The sequence below is a fragment of the Crocodylus siamensis genome, chromosome 6 (assembly GCF_052110815.1).
Source record: "Crocodylus siamensis isolate JL-2025a chromosome 6, ASM5211081v1, whole genome shotgun sequence".
NCBI classification, from domain to species: Eukaryota; Metazoa; Chordata; order Crocodylia; family Crocodylidae; genus Crocodylus; species Crocodylus siamensis.
The window spans coordinates 64896505-64913397 of record NC_143400.1 but is presented as its reverse complement, the minus strand read 5'-3'; the positions used below and the strand labels follow the sequence as shown (position 1 = coordinate 64913397).

At 43.3% G+C, this 16893-nt stretch overlaps 2 protein-coding genes across 4 annotated transcripts in view; both read right to left on the bottom strand.

Annotated features, from left to right (window-relative positions):
• Positions 1 to 357: 357 nt before the first annotated feature.
• Positions 358 to 12396, bottom strand: RNF7 (ring finger protein 7). Of its 3 annotated transcripts, XM_090053146.1 has the most exons (4): positions 12028 to 12396; positions 3281 to 3450; positions 2944 to 2991; positions 1151 to 1374 (listed from the first exon to the last, which is right to left on the bottom strand). In XM_090053146.1, the coding sequence occupies exons 1-3, from the start codon at positions 12250 to 12252 to the stop codon at positions 2979 to 2981; spliced, it is 408 nt and encodes a 135-aa protein (XP_089909272.1). In that variant the 5' UTR covers positions 12253 to 12396; the 3' UTR covers positions 1151 to 1374; positions 2944 to 2978. The 3 variants fall into 3 exon arrangements, with proteins under 3 accessions (XP_089909271.1, XP_089909273.1, XP_089909272.1); XM_090053145.1 differs by lacking the exon at positions 3281 to 3450 and having other exon boundaries at positions 358 to 1374; positions 12028 to 12292; XM_090053147.1 differs by lacking the exon at positions 3281 to 3450 and having other exon boundaries at positions 358 to 1374; positions 12075 to 12288.
• A 1642-nt stretch (positions 12397 to 14038) lies between these two features.
• Positions 14039 to 16893, bottom strand: part of LOC149862922 (uncharacterized) — a 30427-nt gene continuing 27572 nt past the window's right edge. Inside the window, exon 11 of the mRNA XM_090051081.1 lies at positions 14039 to 15807. Coding sequence (XP_089907207.1) covers positions 15796 to 15807 — 12 coding nt within the window. The 3' untranslated portion in view covers positions 14039 to 15795. The remainder of the gene's footprint in view (positions 15808 to 16893) is intronic.

Sequence of the window (16893 nt, the reverse complement as noted above, 5' to 3'; positions counted from 1 at the left end):
AAGGATTTAATTGCATTAGATTCCATTAAGTGAAAGGGAAAAATTCCTTAATTTTATGAAAACTTTTGTACAGGCTGTATATTTCTTGCAGGCATTTTAGGACTAAAGTAAACAAATTAGAGGCAAACAGGTATGTAAAGAAAATAATAAAGTGATTTCCATCTACAAATATAACCAAATGAAATTGAGGGATGCTGTAATAATAAGGCAAAAATGTCCATCAATCCTCAAAATCTGACCAATAAATACAACGAAACTTCAACTGGTAACAGCATAAAATATCAATGTGCTACATTATCATTTTGCTAATTTAATTAGTATCTGCTTTCCTTGTAACAAACTGACAAAGTACATGTATTATACTTTTGAAACAGTTTAATAGACATAATTCTCAAGCTATGTAAAAGAGAACCAGGAAGCATCTAGATAACTGATTTTTTCATGTCATTAACCAAATTACTTCCAAATACTGTCCATTTCAATAACGAGTAATGGTTGAAAACACATACATCCATTGCATATAATATAAATAGCAGTAGAAAAAAATCTTAATATGGTAAAAGTTTAATACTTTAAGTTGGAGGAACCAAGTGCTTATAATTATAAAAAGCCTTAGTATTTAAGAAATGTGTCTCTGCAGTTCACTGAATCATTTTAGAAACAAGTGCTTGACCAAACCTAAGTATTTAGTTTTTGCCATAATGGGGAAGAGGACCAAAAAGAAGTGGGGTGGGGGGAGAGAGAAGGAAAGAGAGAGATAAATGCTTCCTTAACTATTTATTTTAATTAAAAACAAAATAATTTTCCAGAAATGTAAGGTGTATTGGATGGCAAGATTTTTCTTTTTATACATCTATTTTAACACATCAATTACAGCATATCAGGTTTATAAACAAGATGTTCTTTTTGAAACCATACATTTCTTTGACTAAAAATCATTACAAAGGTTGTATCTACAGTGTATCTACAGGTATTTTCAGCCAAGAGCATTTCTAAGTAGTTGATACAATTAACATGTGATCAGGAACAAAGACACCCTTTAGTGTGTTTTATATTTTCAGTTGTAGAAGTGTGAAACAAGAATTAACAAAATGCAGACCTAAACATTTGAGGAGTGCCCCCCAAAGCATCTTTTAATCATAAGTACAAGCTAAATTAATTAGGCCATAGTTAGTGTTTTATCCTTTCAAACTGGTACATGGCATAAGATGTACAGCACACCAAACAAATTCAGAAGAAAAAACTCTCAATACTTTTATTTGCCAATTCTTTGGACCACCCAGTCCTGTTGACAGAGGGGACAGCGATTATTCTGTTTAACCCACAGAGACATACAGCAATTGTGGAAGGAATGATTGCATTCTCCCCAGACAACTGAAAGAAAAGAAACAAACACTTAATATGTTCCAGTTACAATATTTAACATGGAAGTCCAAATTTTATTCCAATAAAGGATCCTAACTATCTATCTAACTCATTCAGATCTTGACAGCCCATATAAATATATGAGTACACAGGGGTTCTGATAAAATTACATTAGTTTTATTATTTTGATAGCACTTCCCATACACAGAATACTGTGCTTCTACAGAAACTGTCTTACTCATCAACTTCTAAAAATGTGTGTAACAAAGTACTTCTAATTTAAAAAGAAACTCACATAATTTCATCTTCTAACAGACCTGTAAAATGCCTGCATATTTTTGTGCTCTATATAGTAATAATCTGAACAGTCTAGAGTTGTAAGTGAGGCTGCGACTGGTAAGGAAGCTTCCAAAGTTCTCTCTTCTTGTTTTCCTCCCCTATTAATAAATATAACTAGCGTAACGTTGATTCGCTATCATGTACTAAAGGTGTAAGGGCACATTATTAAATTCTATTTAATGTTTTATTTGAATGTTAATTCTTAAAGTTACGATATAAAGAGAATAAACCATACAAAGTACTAATACGTAAGCTTTACAGTGGGTCCCAATATGCTTCAGAAGTCACTCATAGGATATAATCACTACAACAAAAAAACCTGGAAAACAGACATACTTTCTACCTAGTTCTGTATTATACTAACTTCTTTTTGTCCTGCTTCCATTATGCAGGAATGGTAGATATGGGCACAATTCAAATTACTATTGTACACTCTGTATTTTTTTTTTAATTATCTGTCCTGAGTAGAAGACAAGCAGAAATTTTTTAAAAAGTATTAAACTGATGAACTAGAATTGCACAAACATCATGTTAATTCAGTAGTATTCTCTCTACACTAATGACCGAAACTGTGGAAAGCTTATAATTAAAATTAAATTAACAGAATATTGCACAAGATGCTACTATATTATTTATGATACTTCAAAGTTGACACTATTTGAACACTGAACAGTTAATATTTCTATTTGTGTTTTGGTATGTTAACCCATACAATAAAAACTGCTTTACAGCTACATGTCATACAACAAAATTTAGCATGATGTTCAACTTATGACTTTGTCAATGGACAAGGATATTAACAATGAAATAAAAAAATATGGTTTTTGAAGCTTCAAAATCTTGGATGAGTAAAAGAGCAATGATCAAATATCCTGTAGGTTCATAACCAAGTAAAAAATATTTAATCTTTGCATGTGTCAATAAGGTGGTTCTATTGAATTATCTGGCGAACACATCAAAAGAAGAGGTAGTAGTTATTTCCTATACACAGCAAAGTCTATATTGCTGTGTCTTGAATTAACTAATTCTCCTTGGGAATGTACAGACTGATAAATGACTAGATGCAGATTTGCTTTGTCTAGTAGGCTTTTACAAGTCTCTTTTACATTAACAATGTATCAAAGTTTTATAGTTTATTTTAAAAAATTAATAAAATTACCATTAGCTTAAATCTTTAAAAAGTACCCCACTGAGCGCAAGCCTTTAGTTGAAAGACAAGAGAATGAAATCACTACATACCAACACAATCTTCTTGTTTGTTTTCAGCTTGACATCTAAGGCAGGCATCTAAAAGTAAATAAAAACAAAATACAATTTGAAGCTCAGGATACAATTCTAAAAAGAGGTTTTTCAAAGTCAAATAGAAACTCTGGCACATATTTATATGGGCAGAAACTCAAGTTCTGCCAATCCTGTTCATCAGTATTTGACATTAGACAAAAGGAAAATTAAAATACAAAGTCATATGTATAACTATAACTATATATACAAACAGTATATATCAATATCTATATATATCCCCCCACCCCACAGGAGAAAAAAAAGAACTAGTAACTGCTTGATAAACTTTTCTCACCCTCCATTTTGTTGAGGCATTTTCATATGGTCCTTGGACCCGCACTGTTCAAGGTCTTCATCAGCAACTTGGACGAGGGTGTAAAAAGCACCCTGTTCAAATTCGCAGACGAGACTAAGATGTGGGGGAAGGTGGGCACACCAGACAGGAGGAATAGGCTGCAGTTGGACCTGGACAGGTTACAGCGGTGGGCGGATGAGAACAGGATGGGTTTCAACACTGACAAGTACAAGGTGATATACCTGGGGAGAAAGAACCAGCCGCATACCGACAGGCTGGGTAACTCCCTTCTCATCAGTGCAGAGACAAAAAAGGATCTTGGAGTCATTATTGATGCCAAAATGAACATGGGTCAACAGTGTGGGGAAGCGGCCAGGAAGGCTAACTGTACCTTGTCATGCATCCACAAATGCATCTCAAGGAGGTGATCCTCCCCCTCTATGCGGCGCTGGTCAGGCCGCAGTTGGAGTACTGCATCCAGTTCTGGGCACCACACATCAGGAGGGAAGTGGACAACTTGGAGAGGGTAAAGAGGAGGGCTACTTGCATGATCAGGGGTTAGCACGGCAGGCCCTACGAGGAGAGGCTATGGGACCTGAACCTGTTTAGCCTCCACAAGAGAAGGCTGAGGGGGGATCTAGTAGCCGTTTACAAACTGGTCAGGAAGGACCAGCAGGCAGTGGGGGAGTCCCTGTTCCCCTGAGCACTACCAGGAGTGATTAGAAATAACGGTTCCAAGCTGGCAGAGGGTAAATTTAGGCTAGACATCAGGAGGCACTACTTCACGGTCAGGGCGGCTAGGGTCTGGAACCAACTTCCAAGCAAAGTGGTGCTGGCTTCTACCCTGGGGGGTTTAAAAGGAGGCTGGATGAACACCTTGCTGGGGTCGTTTGACCCCAGTACTGTTTCCTGCCATGGCAGGAGGTCAGACTTGATGATCTGCTCAGGTCCCTTCTGACCCTACCAACTATAACTTATGCTAAAACGTCTCCTTTTGGTGGATGTGACCACTGGGGCTTATGGCAAATGCATTCAAGAATAAGCAAAAATTAAGTAAAGCCAGAGCAGATATATGTAACCCATAACTTCCGGAACTGGTTTAAGGAAGTAATTCGCAATTCAGTTGTTTTTCAACTTGCTACAACCCCAGCAGTGCTGTTTACACAGCAATGGTACATGACAAGAACAAGTATATAATTTCCCCTCTAGCCAAATGCACATACAAGTCTGTTTTTAAAGTATACATTAGTTTCCCCTGTAAGTGAAGAGACCAATAAGGACAAAACACCTTTTTTTTTTTTTTTTAAGTGGGGCCTGTTTTTACAGCAGATACAAAAGCAGCAGACTATGCGATTCCCTGTTAAGATCACGCTTCTTTCCCTTTTGGTTACTACTGCTTCACACATTATGGAAGCCCTTATTGCAGGGGCAGGTAATTATTTTGGATGGAGGGCCGCTTCCCAAGTTGTGGCAAGCTGTCAAGGGCTGCGTGGGTAGCCCCACCCCTTGACAGGTGCCCTGCCCCCTTGTCACCATCTTGGGACCAACGTCCCAATGCCTTGGGACCAATGCCCCAGGGCCAGCACCAGTGGGGCACAGGCTGGCAGGGGTCTGTGGAGCCGGACACGGCTGCACCAGCCGGGGGGGGGGGGGGAGCTGGCCCAGCTCCAGAGAGCCCCTGCCAGCCGGGACCCTGTACTCCTGCTGCCCTGCTCTGGACCCTGCTGGTACTGGACCTGCAACACAGGTATGGGGCCTGCTGCTGCACCCGCTCACTCCCAGTGCCCCCCAGCTCCATGGTACATGCAGGGGGGCAGCCCACAGCACCAGCCCCCTGCTTGCCAGCAGGGAAGAAGCTGGTGCTGAGCATGGGGGAAAGACAGCCCCTTGCCTGCCCCGTGGCCTTGCTGCAGCCTAGCTCGCAGCCCATGTGGGGCTGTCCTGAGCAGGCACAGGCAGCCCCAGGCGGGCTGTGAGCAGCTGCAGCACGGGATGCCGGCCACGGGGCGGGTGAGGGGCTGCTTCCCCCCCACCCCCAACACCAGCTTGTAACCCGCCCCTGCTGCCAGCCTGAGCCCCATGTCAGCTCTGGGCTCGCCTGTCAGGGCTGCGCTGCGGCGGCAGCAGCTGCAGCCCCCCCCCACTTGCTGCACTGGGAGGTGTTTGCTGCTGCTGCCCTCCTGGAGCTCTCGTGCTGGACAGCAGCAGCAAATGCTGCCTGGCCTGGCGGGGACAGAATGGTCTGTGGGCCGTATTTTGCCTTACTGCTACTTCTAGTTCGTATTCCCTTGCCCAGTCCTCACTTCATCAACCAGTGAAAAGAAAAGAGAATGGAAGCTCGATACTGACTATTCCTCAAGCGGGGGGGGAGAGGGGGGGAAGAGAAGAAGGGAAGGAAAACAGCTGAATAGACAGCCAGAATGGTACTTTGTGTCTGAAGTCATACTGAGTGCAGTGAGCACTGCTGTAGTGACTACGTTGACTACTTTTGTTCAGGAGTATCCATCCTCAACATACAGGATTCGACTGTCCATCTTCAACATCATCATCTCTATCTACCGTTTCAGAGTTATCTGCTAATGATACCACTGTTCCAGTCAAATGCATGTCACATAGCATATCACCTGTAGCAAAAAGAAAAAAAAGCTCCATCATCCTGAAACAATAGATAAGTTTGTAATAAGGACCAGCAGATCACAGCAGGAGGTAACTTAAAAAATTGCTGTTTATGCAACAAACTCTCCTTTCCATATTGTTGAGAACACACATTTGATTGACATGGTTCAGTCATTACGACCAGGATATAGTCCACCCAACAGAACAGATATAACAGGCAAATTGCTGGATGAAGTGTATGAGAAAGAAATTGAACAGTGTGCAAAAAAATCTAGAGGGGAAAATTGTTAATCTGAGTCTTGATGGGTGGAGCAGTGTCCACAATGATCCAGTAATATGTGCTTGTGTGACAATAGAAGAAGGGACTGTCTACCTTTCAGAAAAAATTGATATATCAGGAAATGCACACACAGCAGATTACTTACAAGAAGTAGCAGTAAAAGCTATAACAAACTATGAAAAAAATTCAAAAGTCTAGTATGCTGCTTTGTTCCAGACAATGCTGTAATGTGTCAAAGATGAGGAGAAAGCTAGAAGAAAGTGAAGAAAGTCCCAAGCTCATAACATATGGCTGTAGAGCTCATTTGATGTACCTCTTAGCCAAAGACTTCAGTGCTCCATAAATAAAGGCTAGTGTTGAAACTGCAAAATATTTCCATTAACAACTACTATGCAACAGCTGCTCTGAAGAAAACAGGAGGGACCAAACAAATTCTTCCACAATATCTGTGATGGAATGCAGCAGTGGACTGTTCTGAGCAATATGTTGAGAACTGCCCTAATCTGATGACAATTTGTAAGCAAAATCGTGACAAAATAGATGGAACTGTCATAGCCAGAGTTCTGTATTCCTCTTTAGCCCACTGTTGAGAACACTATCCTGAAGCCTATTTCTGTAGCTTTGAACAAAGTGCAGGGAAATGGCTGTTTTATTGCTGATGCTGTTGCAATTTGGAAGAAACCGAGTGAGAACTTGAAAAAAGACATACTGTACACAGTGACAAAGTTAAATTACAGGCATTAAAAAAAACGAATAGATCAGGCACTATCTCTAGCTCATTTTCTTGTCAATATTCTCAATACTTAGTACCAGGGTCAATCTTTAACTGCTCAAGAAGAGGAGTTGGCTATAACATGGGCATCCAGCAATCATAATACCAACTATAATAAATTTCAGCACTAAGGGTGAGCCATTTAAGAAGTATATATTTGCTGATGAGATTTTTAAAGAAAGTCACACCAGTAAACTGGTGGAAGTCACTTAAGCACCTGGATCCATCAGAGACTATTGAAGTGATAATCCACAACAGAAAAAGCAGGAGAGGTTGTCTTTCTTTTCCAGACTATGAATAAACAGGCAAAGGGAGGTGAAGACTGAGTTTGCTGCATAACCTAGTATTTTTTCTCATGTTGACCTGGCTGAAATAATCTATTTAATTTTTGCTGAAAACACATTTCACATTTATAACTAAAACAGTTAAAATTCAAAAGTACATAAGCTTGTTTTGTTAAAACAGTTATACATGTTTGTTGCTGAAGAAAAATATCCAAAATACAAGCTTGTTGTTTCAGTTAAAAAAAACAATTTAAATATCTGTTGTTTTTGGTGATGGTTTTTGTCGTCCTCCCAATACAGCATGGCAAAACAAACCCCCAAATATCCATCCCAAATCTAGTGAATTGGAGATAGTTCACCTCCCAATGACTTTACAAGTATCTGCTTGAATTAGCTTTGGTAAATAAAATCATAATTCAGTCTTCTGACGTAGATGCAAAATTAATCTGAAAAAAATATCAAAAATCACTGTTTTGAATGTATAGTGTATACCTTCTAAAAATGAAATCTACATCCATCTCTGAGTTGTGAATAATAAGTATTAAGGTCATATCAAACAACAAGAATGCACTTTTTGTAGAAAACAATGATTAAATTGAGGCTTCCTGACTAGCAATTTAAATTGTGATTTAAATCAATCAGTTTTAAATCAAATCCATTCTGATCAAAATCACTCTAAAATTCTTTTTTAAACCAACAAAAAACCCTGATACAGACAAACACACAGAGCAGATTTCTGTATCTAACTCCATATAATTTTTTTCCCTTTGTCAAACTAGGAAATGGAAGAATTTTTACCTCTTAATTTAAACCTTTACTTTAATTGGCATGAGTAGAAATAGTCTGTATTGCTCTTGCACTATTGTTACCACTTTATAATCCAGGTTAAATACAGCCTAAGACTGGATATGACTAAAATCTTTATTTTTTAAACCAACGTTATCCTACTGAAGCTTGGTCAAGGATCTCAATCTCAATGTAAACTTTATCTGTTATGCATCTAAAATTGTGTGTCAAATGTTTTCAGTACTAAAGCATCTAAAATTGTGTCAAGTGTTTTCAATGCTAAAGCTCCTTACATAAGGTCAACGTAAAAAAAAATCATAAGAATAAGTGGGGGTTTTCACACGTGCTCTGGGGTTGGGAGGGTTAAACAATATGGCTCCAAGCACCACTTTAATTAAAGCACCCTCAGTGTCTAGTATATTCAGCATCCCATGCTTCAAAATGGTGGCAGAGGAACTTTAACTAAAGCTCATTTGATAAGCTTTAGTTAAAGCAACCCCACCACCATTTTGAAGCACAGGGATGCTGAATACATGAGATGTAGAGGCTGCTAAATAATGCTAATTAGCTCCGAGACATAATTATAGCACATCAGAGCAGTGTTCCCACACATCTACAGGCACCCACTGTGATAATGTTATTCTGGGCTACTGCCTTTTTCTCTTTAGGGTGCTCTAAAATCCTCCCAGCTCAAAAGAACATTTTCAATACAGACAACTCTATGAGAAATGGCTGGGTTGGTGGGCACATCCCCTTCTGCAATGCTGGAGAAAAACTGGACTCTGTCACCACTACAAGCATGAAGGGCTCCTAGAAGAAGTATGGGTAATCTGTATAGCCAAACAATGGCAGGCTGATTAAGGAATTATAGATTTGTCTATAATCTCTTAATGCTCTTGAAGATAACAGGTTATTTTATAATAACAGAATGGAGGAAGCAATGAAGGAATTTAAGGATCCAATACAAATCTCTCTTATTTGGTATGTTTTCTGTCAAACTTGACGAAGAATGTCTTGCATTCAAAAATTTGTCTAACTTTATTTCAACCATGCAGTTGGAATAAAAGATATCCATAAAATCTATCACCCCCCCTAAAAAAGATGTCACCCCCCCCTAAAAATCCTTGCTTCTCCAATACCTGGACCATCATGGCTACGCGACTCTAGCACTACAGAAAATATGAATACTCAACACTTCAAAAACTACAATTAATATTAGGGGTGCACCAATAAAGATTTTCTTGGGCAATACCAACAGTCAATAATTAACCAACCATATTGGCTGATGCCGATCAAATAACTCATATTTAGTAATAGTGCAAGGCATTTTAAACTACTGACATAAATAAACCTTATTTTGTTTTGCATTTAAACACGCACATACACACAAACACACATGCCTCCTGCTTGTCCCAGCCCTTGATAAGGAAGGCAGTGACTGCCTTTGTTCCCAAGCATGTTGCACTCTGCTTCGTGCTGTCCTGGGGTAGACCCTTGTGCAGACAGCAGTGCCAGGTGTTTTGAGCCCCAGAGCACGCCACTACTTCAGCGCCAGCAGGCCCTGCTCAGCCAAGCTCCTGGGGCCACCAAGGAGAAGCTGCTTTTGCAAAGGCACTTGGTGCCCAGTGAAGCAGAATGTCCCTGGAGTGGTACATTACTCTGCCTGAGCGCAGCCCAACATCTCCATGGCAGCCTTGGTACTCAGGCTCCTGCTGCATGTGCAGCACTGCCATGGCAGCAGCAGCAGAAGCCAGTAACAGGCCCTTTGTTGCTGAGTTTGGTGCCCTGTGATTGCTCCCAGGCACCCTCTCCCCTTCTCACTGCTTGCCAGGGCCTGTAGCCTGCTGTGGGCTTGGGTCAGCGGCAGGGCATGGGGACCAGACTACACTCACCAGTGTGCTGTGGGCATGCGGCCGTAATTATAGGCTACAACAACCAAAAAAAAGATGATAGCCAGCAATGTCATTTCTCCTTTTATTGGTGCTGATCTGATAGCCAACCAGTATATTGGTGCACCCCTAATTAATCTTAAAAAAAAGTCAACTTCCACATTATGGGATAATGAGGTAACATTATTTTTAAATGTGCTTCACATATGGAAAACTTTAACAGCAACTTGGGTGCATGTATGTGCATTTAATACTTTGAAGGGTTTGGGATTGATAGGCCTTGAAAAAGAAGCATATACGCCACTGGTCTCCAACCCTTTTAGGTCAGAGATTACTTCTGGAACTTAAAAGGTACGAAAGATCCCCCCCGCCCAGCAGATAAGTCTGTGGGGAGGGGAAAGGGCCATGGGGGAGGGCAGATCAAGACCCGCCCTACTCCACTCCCTCCCTCACCACTAGGGCCTTGATTGCCACCTCCCCCCACCCAACGGCAGTGAGGGAGGGGCAAGCCCTGCATAGCCAGAGCGGGGCCAGAGACAGAGCTGCGAATAGCTTGTCCAGTGAGCGGGGGGGTGGGGAATGCAGCCTGGGAGGGCAGCTGTGCTCCCGGATCTGCACGCAAGGCTCTTCCTGGCTGGGCTACTCTCAGACTGGGCAGCTGCAGCAGTGGCTCTGGGAGTAGGACCACAGGGGTTGGGGGCGTCTCCAGCCCAGGATTGACTTGAAGAGCCTCCGGGATCCACTGGTTGATGACATCTGATATAGACTATGTATCCTTAGCACTAATCTTTCACTATAGTGTGGCCACTACTAGTACAAATGCTGCCAAGTTTATCTAGCAACACTCATTGGTTTACATTTTTTTTTTTTGTTTGTGACCAAAGTCTGGTGGCATTTCAGGAAAGCACATAAACACCAAGACCTTCCCTATGCCTGAAGAAGGGCATTTGTCCCCGAAAACTTGCAAAGAACAATTTTCTAACTATTTAGTTGGTCTAAAAGATATCACATCTAACCAAAGAATCTTGTCTGCCTAAGTCCTTAGACCAACACAACTACAACCAATAACAGCTGGAGGAGGGGAGGACACGTAGCATGAGGGGGGTGCCCACGTGGTCTGGACAGCACATGGCCAAAGAGCCCATGGCCCCTGACCACTCAGAAGTTAGACAGCCCTGTTTAGGCCATCATTGCAAAACTGTTTTCAGCAAGTGCAGAAGCTGTATGGTCCAGCTTCTTGGGAAGGGAAAAGTACTCCAGAGCTATAAAGGGGCAGAGGGACTGTACAATGGTGTGCAATGACAGTTCCCAACCTTTGTGGACAGGAGCCTGCATCCCTGCCCAGACAAAGTGCCTGCCACAGCTTTTGTGAATGGAGCAGCACCACATTTCAAGAGCTGATATATGGATGCCAGCCAGCACTCACATCTTTCCCCAGGGGCTGGTCAGTGGGGGTGGGGGCAGTACCATACCTAGACCCAGCCCTGGGCAAGCTTTTAGTATCGGGCCCCCCTTTTTGCCACAGATAATGATAATCATAAGCCGACAATGGGAAAAAGCTACCATTTTTGGGCCCTGGGCACCAGCCTGGTTCACTCCTGCCCGTGTCTGGGTGGGGGATGGTTCAGGAAGGGACAACCCTGGACCTGCTTATCTTCTCTGCTTGTCTCCTCACACCCCACAGGACCAGTCAAAGGATCTGGCCCCCCAGGGTGCCCCATGGCCCTGGCTGAGAACCCCTAGTGGAGAAAGGCTTTGTATCCCCAGTAAACTGAATGCAAAGGACACCCCTGCTGATCCAGGAGTGACTGTAACTACTCCACAGCCAAATGCCATCTATCAGGGGAGGCACTGCCCCTGCTCTCCAGTCACCTGGACAGGGTGGAAGGGAGCCAAGCCCTGCAGACAGCGCAGAAGGCTCTGGTACCACAGAGCGGCCAGGGAAACACCAGCGAGCCGGGCTCTGGGTTGCTGGCACCAGCTAAGAAGCCGACTGGACTCAACGCGGCCTGGCTGCGTCCGCAGCGCCGCCCCCCGCAGCTCTAAGGATGTCCCCGCCGCGGGGGAAAGGGTGCGCGGGGCGGGGCGAAACGCGGCCGCCGGGGAAACCGCCCACCCACCCTCCGCGGCCTTTTCCGGAGAGCGGCCGAGGCCCGGCGGCGCTCACCCATGACCTGCACGCGGCAGATGGCGCAGGTGTCGCACTCCACGTCCCAGCTCCACATGGCCACCGCGTTCCACTTCTTGAGCGAGAACATCCTGTCGGCGCCGCCCGACCGCGAGCCCGCCGAGCCCGCCTGTGCCTGCGGCCCGCCCGCCTCGTCCGCGTCCTCAGCGTCGGCCATGGCGGGGGCGGGCACGCCGCGGCAGGGGAGGCGCCAGGGAGGCCCGGCGCTGCGCGGCGGCAGCGCCCCCCAGCGCCCCGGCCTCGTTGTTACGGGCCGGCGCGACCCGGAGCCACGGCCTTTCTTGTTGCGGGGCGAGCAGCGACGGGCGCGGGGAGCGGCTCTAGCACCTGCCTGTGGACCGTAGGCACGGCCGGGCCCAGGGGACACGCTCCCCCTCGCCCCTCGGGAGGGCCCCGGAACATGAGGCGGCGGCAGAGGCCGGCCTTAGTGCGGCCTGGCCGCGGGCAGCTTCTCCCCGCCGCCCCCGCGGGCAGGGCCGCCCCGGGGCTGGAGCGCGGGAGCGCCTCAGCATTGCCGACTCGCACGGGTTTTAACCTTGTTCTTAAACACCACGCTTTGGGAACATGAAAAACTTAGGTTTTGCTTTTCCATATGTGTGTGTGTATATATATATATATATATAGAGAGAGAGAGAGAGAGAGACTAATATATATATATTACTAATGTGTGTGTATGTATATAGAAAAGAAAGCTAAGTTTTTCTGTATAGCTAAGTGTATCTATCTATATATTTACTAATACACACATACAGGCCTTGGAGCTCGGACAATAAAGAAGTTTTTCTTTATGTCCAGCCTAAAACAGTTTTGGAGGAGTTTGTGAAGGCTTCTGTTACATATATAATAGAAAAGAAAGCTAAGTTTTTCATGTTCTCAAAGCATAGACTTTAAGAACAGGGCCAAAAAGGAGAGTTGGCAGTATGGGCACTGCACCTCTCCCCGTTGGTCTAGGTAGATAGAAGCTTTCTGGAGCTGGAGCTCATGTCACCAACTGTGTAAAGCCACAGCTTGAAGCCTGCGAGAGGGGTCAACTTGAGCCCCCCAAGGGATGACAAGGTCCAGCAGTCACAAACTCCTCCACGACTGTTTTAGGCTGGACATAAGGAAAAACTTCTTTACTGTCCGAGGCCCCGAGGCCTGGAATAGACTACCCCCAGAGGTGGTGCAAGCACCTACTCTGGACACCTTTAAAACACACTTGGATGCTTATCTTACTGGCATCCTAGCTGACTTCTTGCCCCTTGGGCAGGGGGCTGGACCCAATGATCTTACAAGGTCCCTTCTAGCCCTAATGTCTGTGAAATCTGTGAACTGGGAACCAGAGAACATGGGTTGGAAGCAACCTTCCCAGTCCCCCCCCCTTGCTCAAAGCAGCAGCTTCAGCTGTCTCAGCCCAGCAAAAATTTCTCTTCCCCAGGTCTTAAAAACCTCCAAGGATGGAGATTCTGCAGCCTCTCTGGGTAGCCCCGTTCCAGTGCTTCACTGCCCTCCTAGTGAGAGTTTGTCCTAATACCTAGTCCAGGGGGTGACAAATCATTTGGGCTGGAGGACCACTTAGGGAGTTTTGGTGAGCTGTTGCAAGCTGGTCAGCACCCTGCTCCCAGCCCCATGGTCTGCAGCAGCTCACCAAAACTCCTTAGGTGCAGGTCATTGCTTTGCAATCCCAGCCCTGGCCCTGGTCCCTGCCTGCCTGCCCAGCTCCTGGACAGCACTTCCCGCCTACCTGCAGCCCTGTCTCATCTACCCAGCTGAGCACACACTGCCTGTGCGGGTCCTAGGCTCCATGGAGACACCCATCTGCCTAGTCTATCTGGTACCCTGATGGTGGGTGCAAGGCAGATGGGCCAGGGTGCCTGGGCAGTGGGGCTGGGTTTGGTGATGGCAGTGGCTGAAGGGAGCTGCAAAGCGAGTCTGGCTACCAGGGAAAAGTGTGATCAGTAATGTGCTGTGGCTTGAGCTGCCCCTGGTCCCTGGGCCAGGCGGAGCCAAGGGACCCGCTGCGAACCAGATAAAATTCCTTGGTGGGCTGGATCCAGCCTATGGCTGTATTTTGCCCACCCTTAATTTAACCTAAACTTCCCTTCCTGCAGCTTTAGACCATTGCCCCTAGTTCTGTTATCTGCCACCACTGAGACTAGTCTAGCCCCATCCTCTTTGGAATGACCCTTCAGGTAGTTGAAGGCTGTCATTAAATCCCCCCTCAGTCTTTTCTTCTCCAGAGTGGGCACATCTACATGTGTAATTAATATGACTCAATAAACTCTAGTGCAATATGAGCTAGAGTAAACTGATCCCAATATCACCATCTACACATATAGTTAAGTGCAATAATTTTCTCTGCAGCCAGATAGTACTTGTGTCAGACAGGACTATCCAATGGCACTGTAAATTAGTGGACACAAGCCCAATTGCTGCACATGTGTAGATGGGTGATGCTTTACTGCACAGGAAATTAGTCTACTTGTGTAGATGTGTAGATGCACCCACTAAGTAAGCCCATTTCCCTGAGCCTTTCCTCCTAAGTCATGTTTCCCAGCTCTCTAACCATTTTTGCTTTCCTTACTTTTCTTTTTTGTGACTGATTTGAAACAATTCAGCTTTTGGCAGGGAGTGTACATTTAAAATATAATTTGAACACTAAACAATAATTTGAATAATTCTTCATTCCCTTTGTCACATTTGTGTCTTTCCCACGAGAGAAGCTGGTGATGCTAGGAAATGGTGACACCAATTGCACACAATGTTTTTGTGTATTTGGTAAATGTTTTGCTAAGGTTTTTAAGTTACTTGTGTTTATTGCTGGGTTTTGTAATTCTAATAATAGTCTCATCATTTCAAAGGCCACTTCCTAGCTGACTCCTGCCCTGTAACTGGCAGAGTGCCTATCACCAGTACATGTAGGATCAGTTGTGAAATCAGAGCTGTAGAGTGTTAATAGAAAATTCATACCACATTTGGTTATCATTGTGAAAAATTCCATAAATTAAACCTAGTCTGCTTTGAATATTTGATCTTTGAGGTAACAGCTACTTCAAGAAGAAGTCTGTTGTGGGTAGAACATGTAGCAGTGTCATTCTTCCTTCTTAGTCAGCATTCAGCCACCAGCATTTAATTGAAATATTGAATCAAGGTCCTCTTTTCAGGCAGCAAAGCTCCCATAGGAAAAAGGGTGTGTTTGTTATATTCCTCTAACTTAATTAGAAGCTACTTACGCCTAATTTACTAGATTGAATGAGAGCAACTGATCTAAATTCTTTGCACATTCTAATGTTTTTAACATTGCTTGCATTGGTACACTGAAGCTCCTGGGAATATGTTTTCACTGTTTTCTTTACTAGACAATGAACAAACTGGTCATTTGTAATCAGTGTGACTGATGTATGTGCATAACTTCATTTATGCCAATAGGAATTATGCAAACAAAACACAATTTTCATTTGAGTTTCTCTATTTTACTATCATTCTGCTTTAAGACAGCTGAATGTTTGTCTTCAAATAAGTATAACCAATGGTAAAACATTTTGTTTCATACAATAATGTTTTGTATTTTATTCCTATACGATGGAGTAAATTGAAAAAAATTACACACAAAAACTGTAGTATTTAGAAAGGCAGAGAGCCATGTTAAGAAATAATCTGCTGAAGTATATTATTTTTTTTTGTACCCAGTCCCATCTGCAGGAAAATGTAGTCTTAACAATCACTTTGTTGTCTGAAAGAAAAAAGGTAATGAATATAAATATACATTTTGTGTTATGTGCATGATTGATCTGAAATGTATGACGTATGGAGATCTCAGTCTCACAAACACTTATGTAATGTGCATGAAAGTTAAATGCATTTAGTGGCATAATTTGTTCATGAAGTGTTTGAAGTTAATGGGAAAGGGCAACTTTTCAGGTTCATTTTTTGTGTTTTAATTCTCAAAGCATCATGGTCTTATATTGATTTAAAACAAAATTTTAACAAAATGTTCAAAATAATTTTGTAATATCTGGTTCAGAATGATTTTAGAATGAAAAGCATTTACCTGTGATACCATTTTAAATAATTTACATAGAAATATATATATATTTTAAACTGTGTTCCTTTCCAAATTTTAAACACTGATGTATATAGGCCTTCTGATCTACATGCACAGATCCCTGGGTCTTTGCTGATCACCATGGATTTGAGTGAATCTATGTAAAGAAAGAATGTAGAGTCAAATCCTAATGGCTTTCTCACATTTGGAAATTTATTGAAGTAACCATTCTTGAATAATTAAACTGTTGTAAATCAAAAAGCTTTTGAGGCTAACTTGGAAATAATGTTGACCACCTCGGGGTTTGTATCAAAATAACTGTTCCTGCATAGTTATTCTGGAAAGTCTTTTGGGAAATTTCTTAATGTAGCTAAGATTGTAAAATAGATTACAGTTTATCAGTCACTCTGCTTAGACCAGTGATTCTCAGCCAGGGTCCTGCAGCACCCTGGTGTACCATGAGTTCCTTGCAAGGGTGCCAACGTGCGGTACACAGTGTTAGCACTGTTAGGTGTGCAAACATGGGCTGCATGCAGATGTTAAAAAAAAAAAAAAGTGCTTTACCAGAAGAAGCAGCAAGTTACTTCAACCTTGCTCCTCAATGTCTGTATAGATTGGGCACTTCAGTAGAGCTTTTATCTAATAGGAGAGTCAATCAGCTATTAAATAAAAGTGCCAAAAAAGCCACATTAAAGCAACCATTCTGTACAGACTTGGGTGAGCTGGGTCCAACTAACGCAGTGTGCCATGCCTTCTCCCACGGTCCCATGTCCC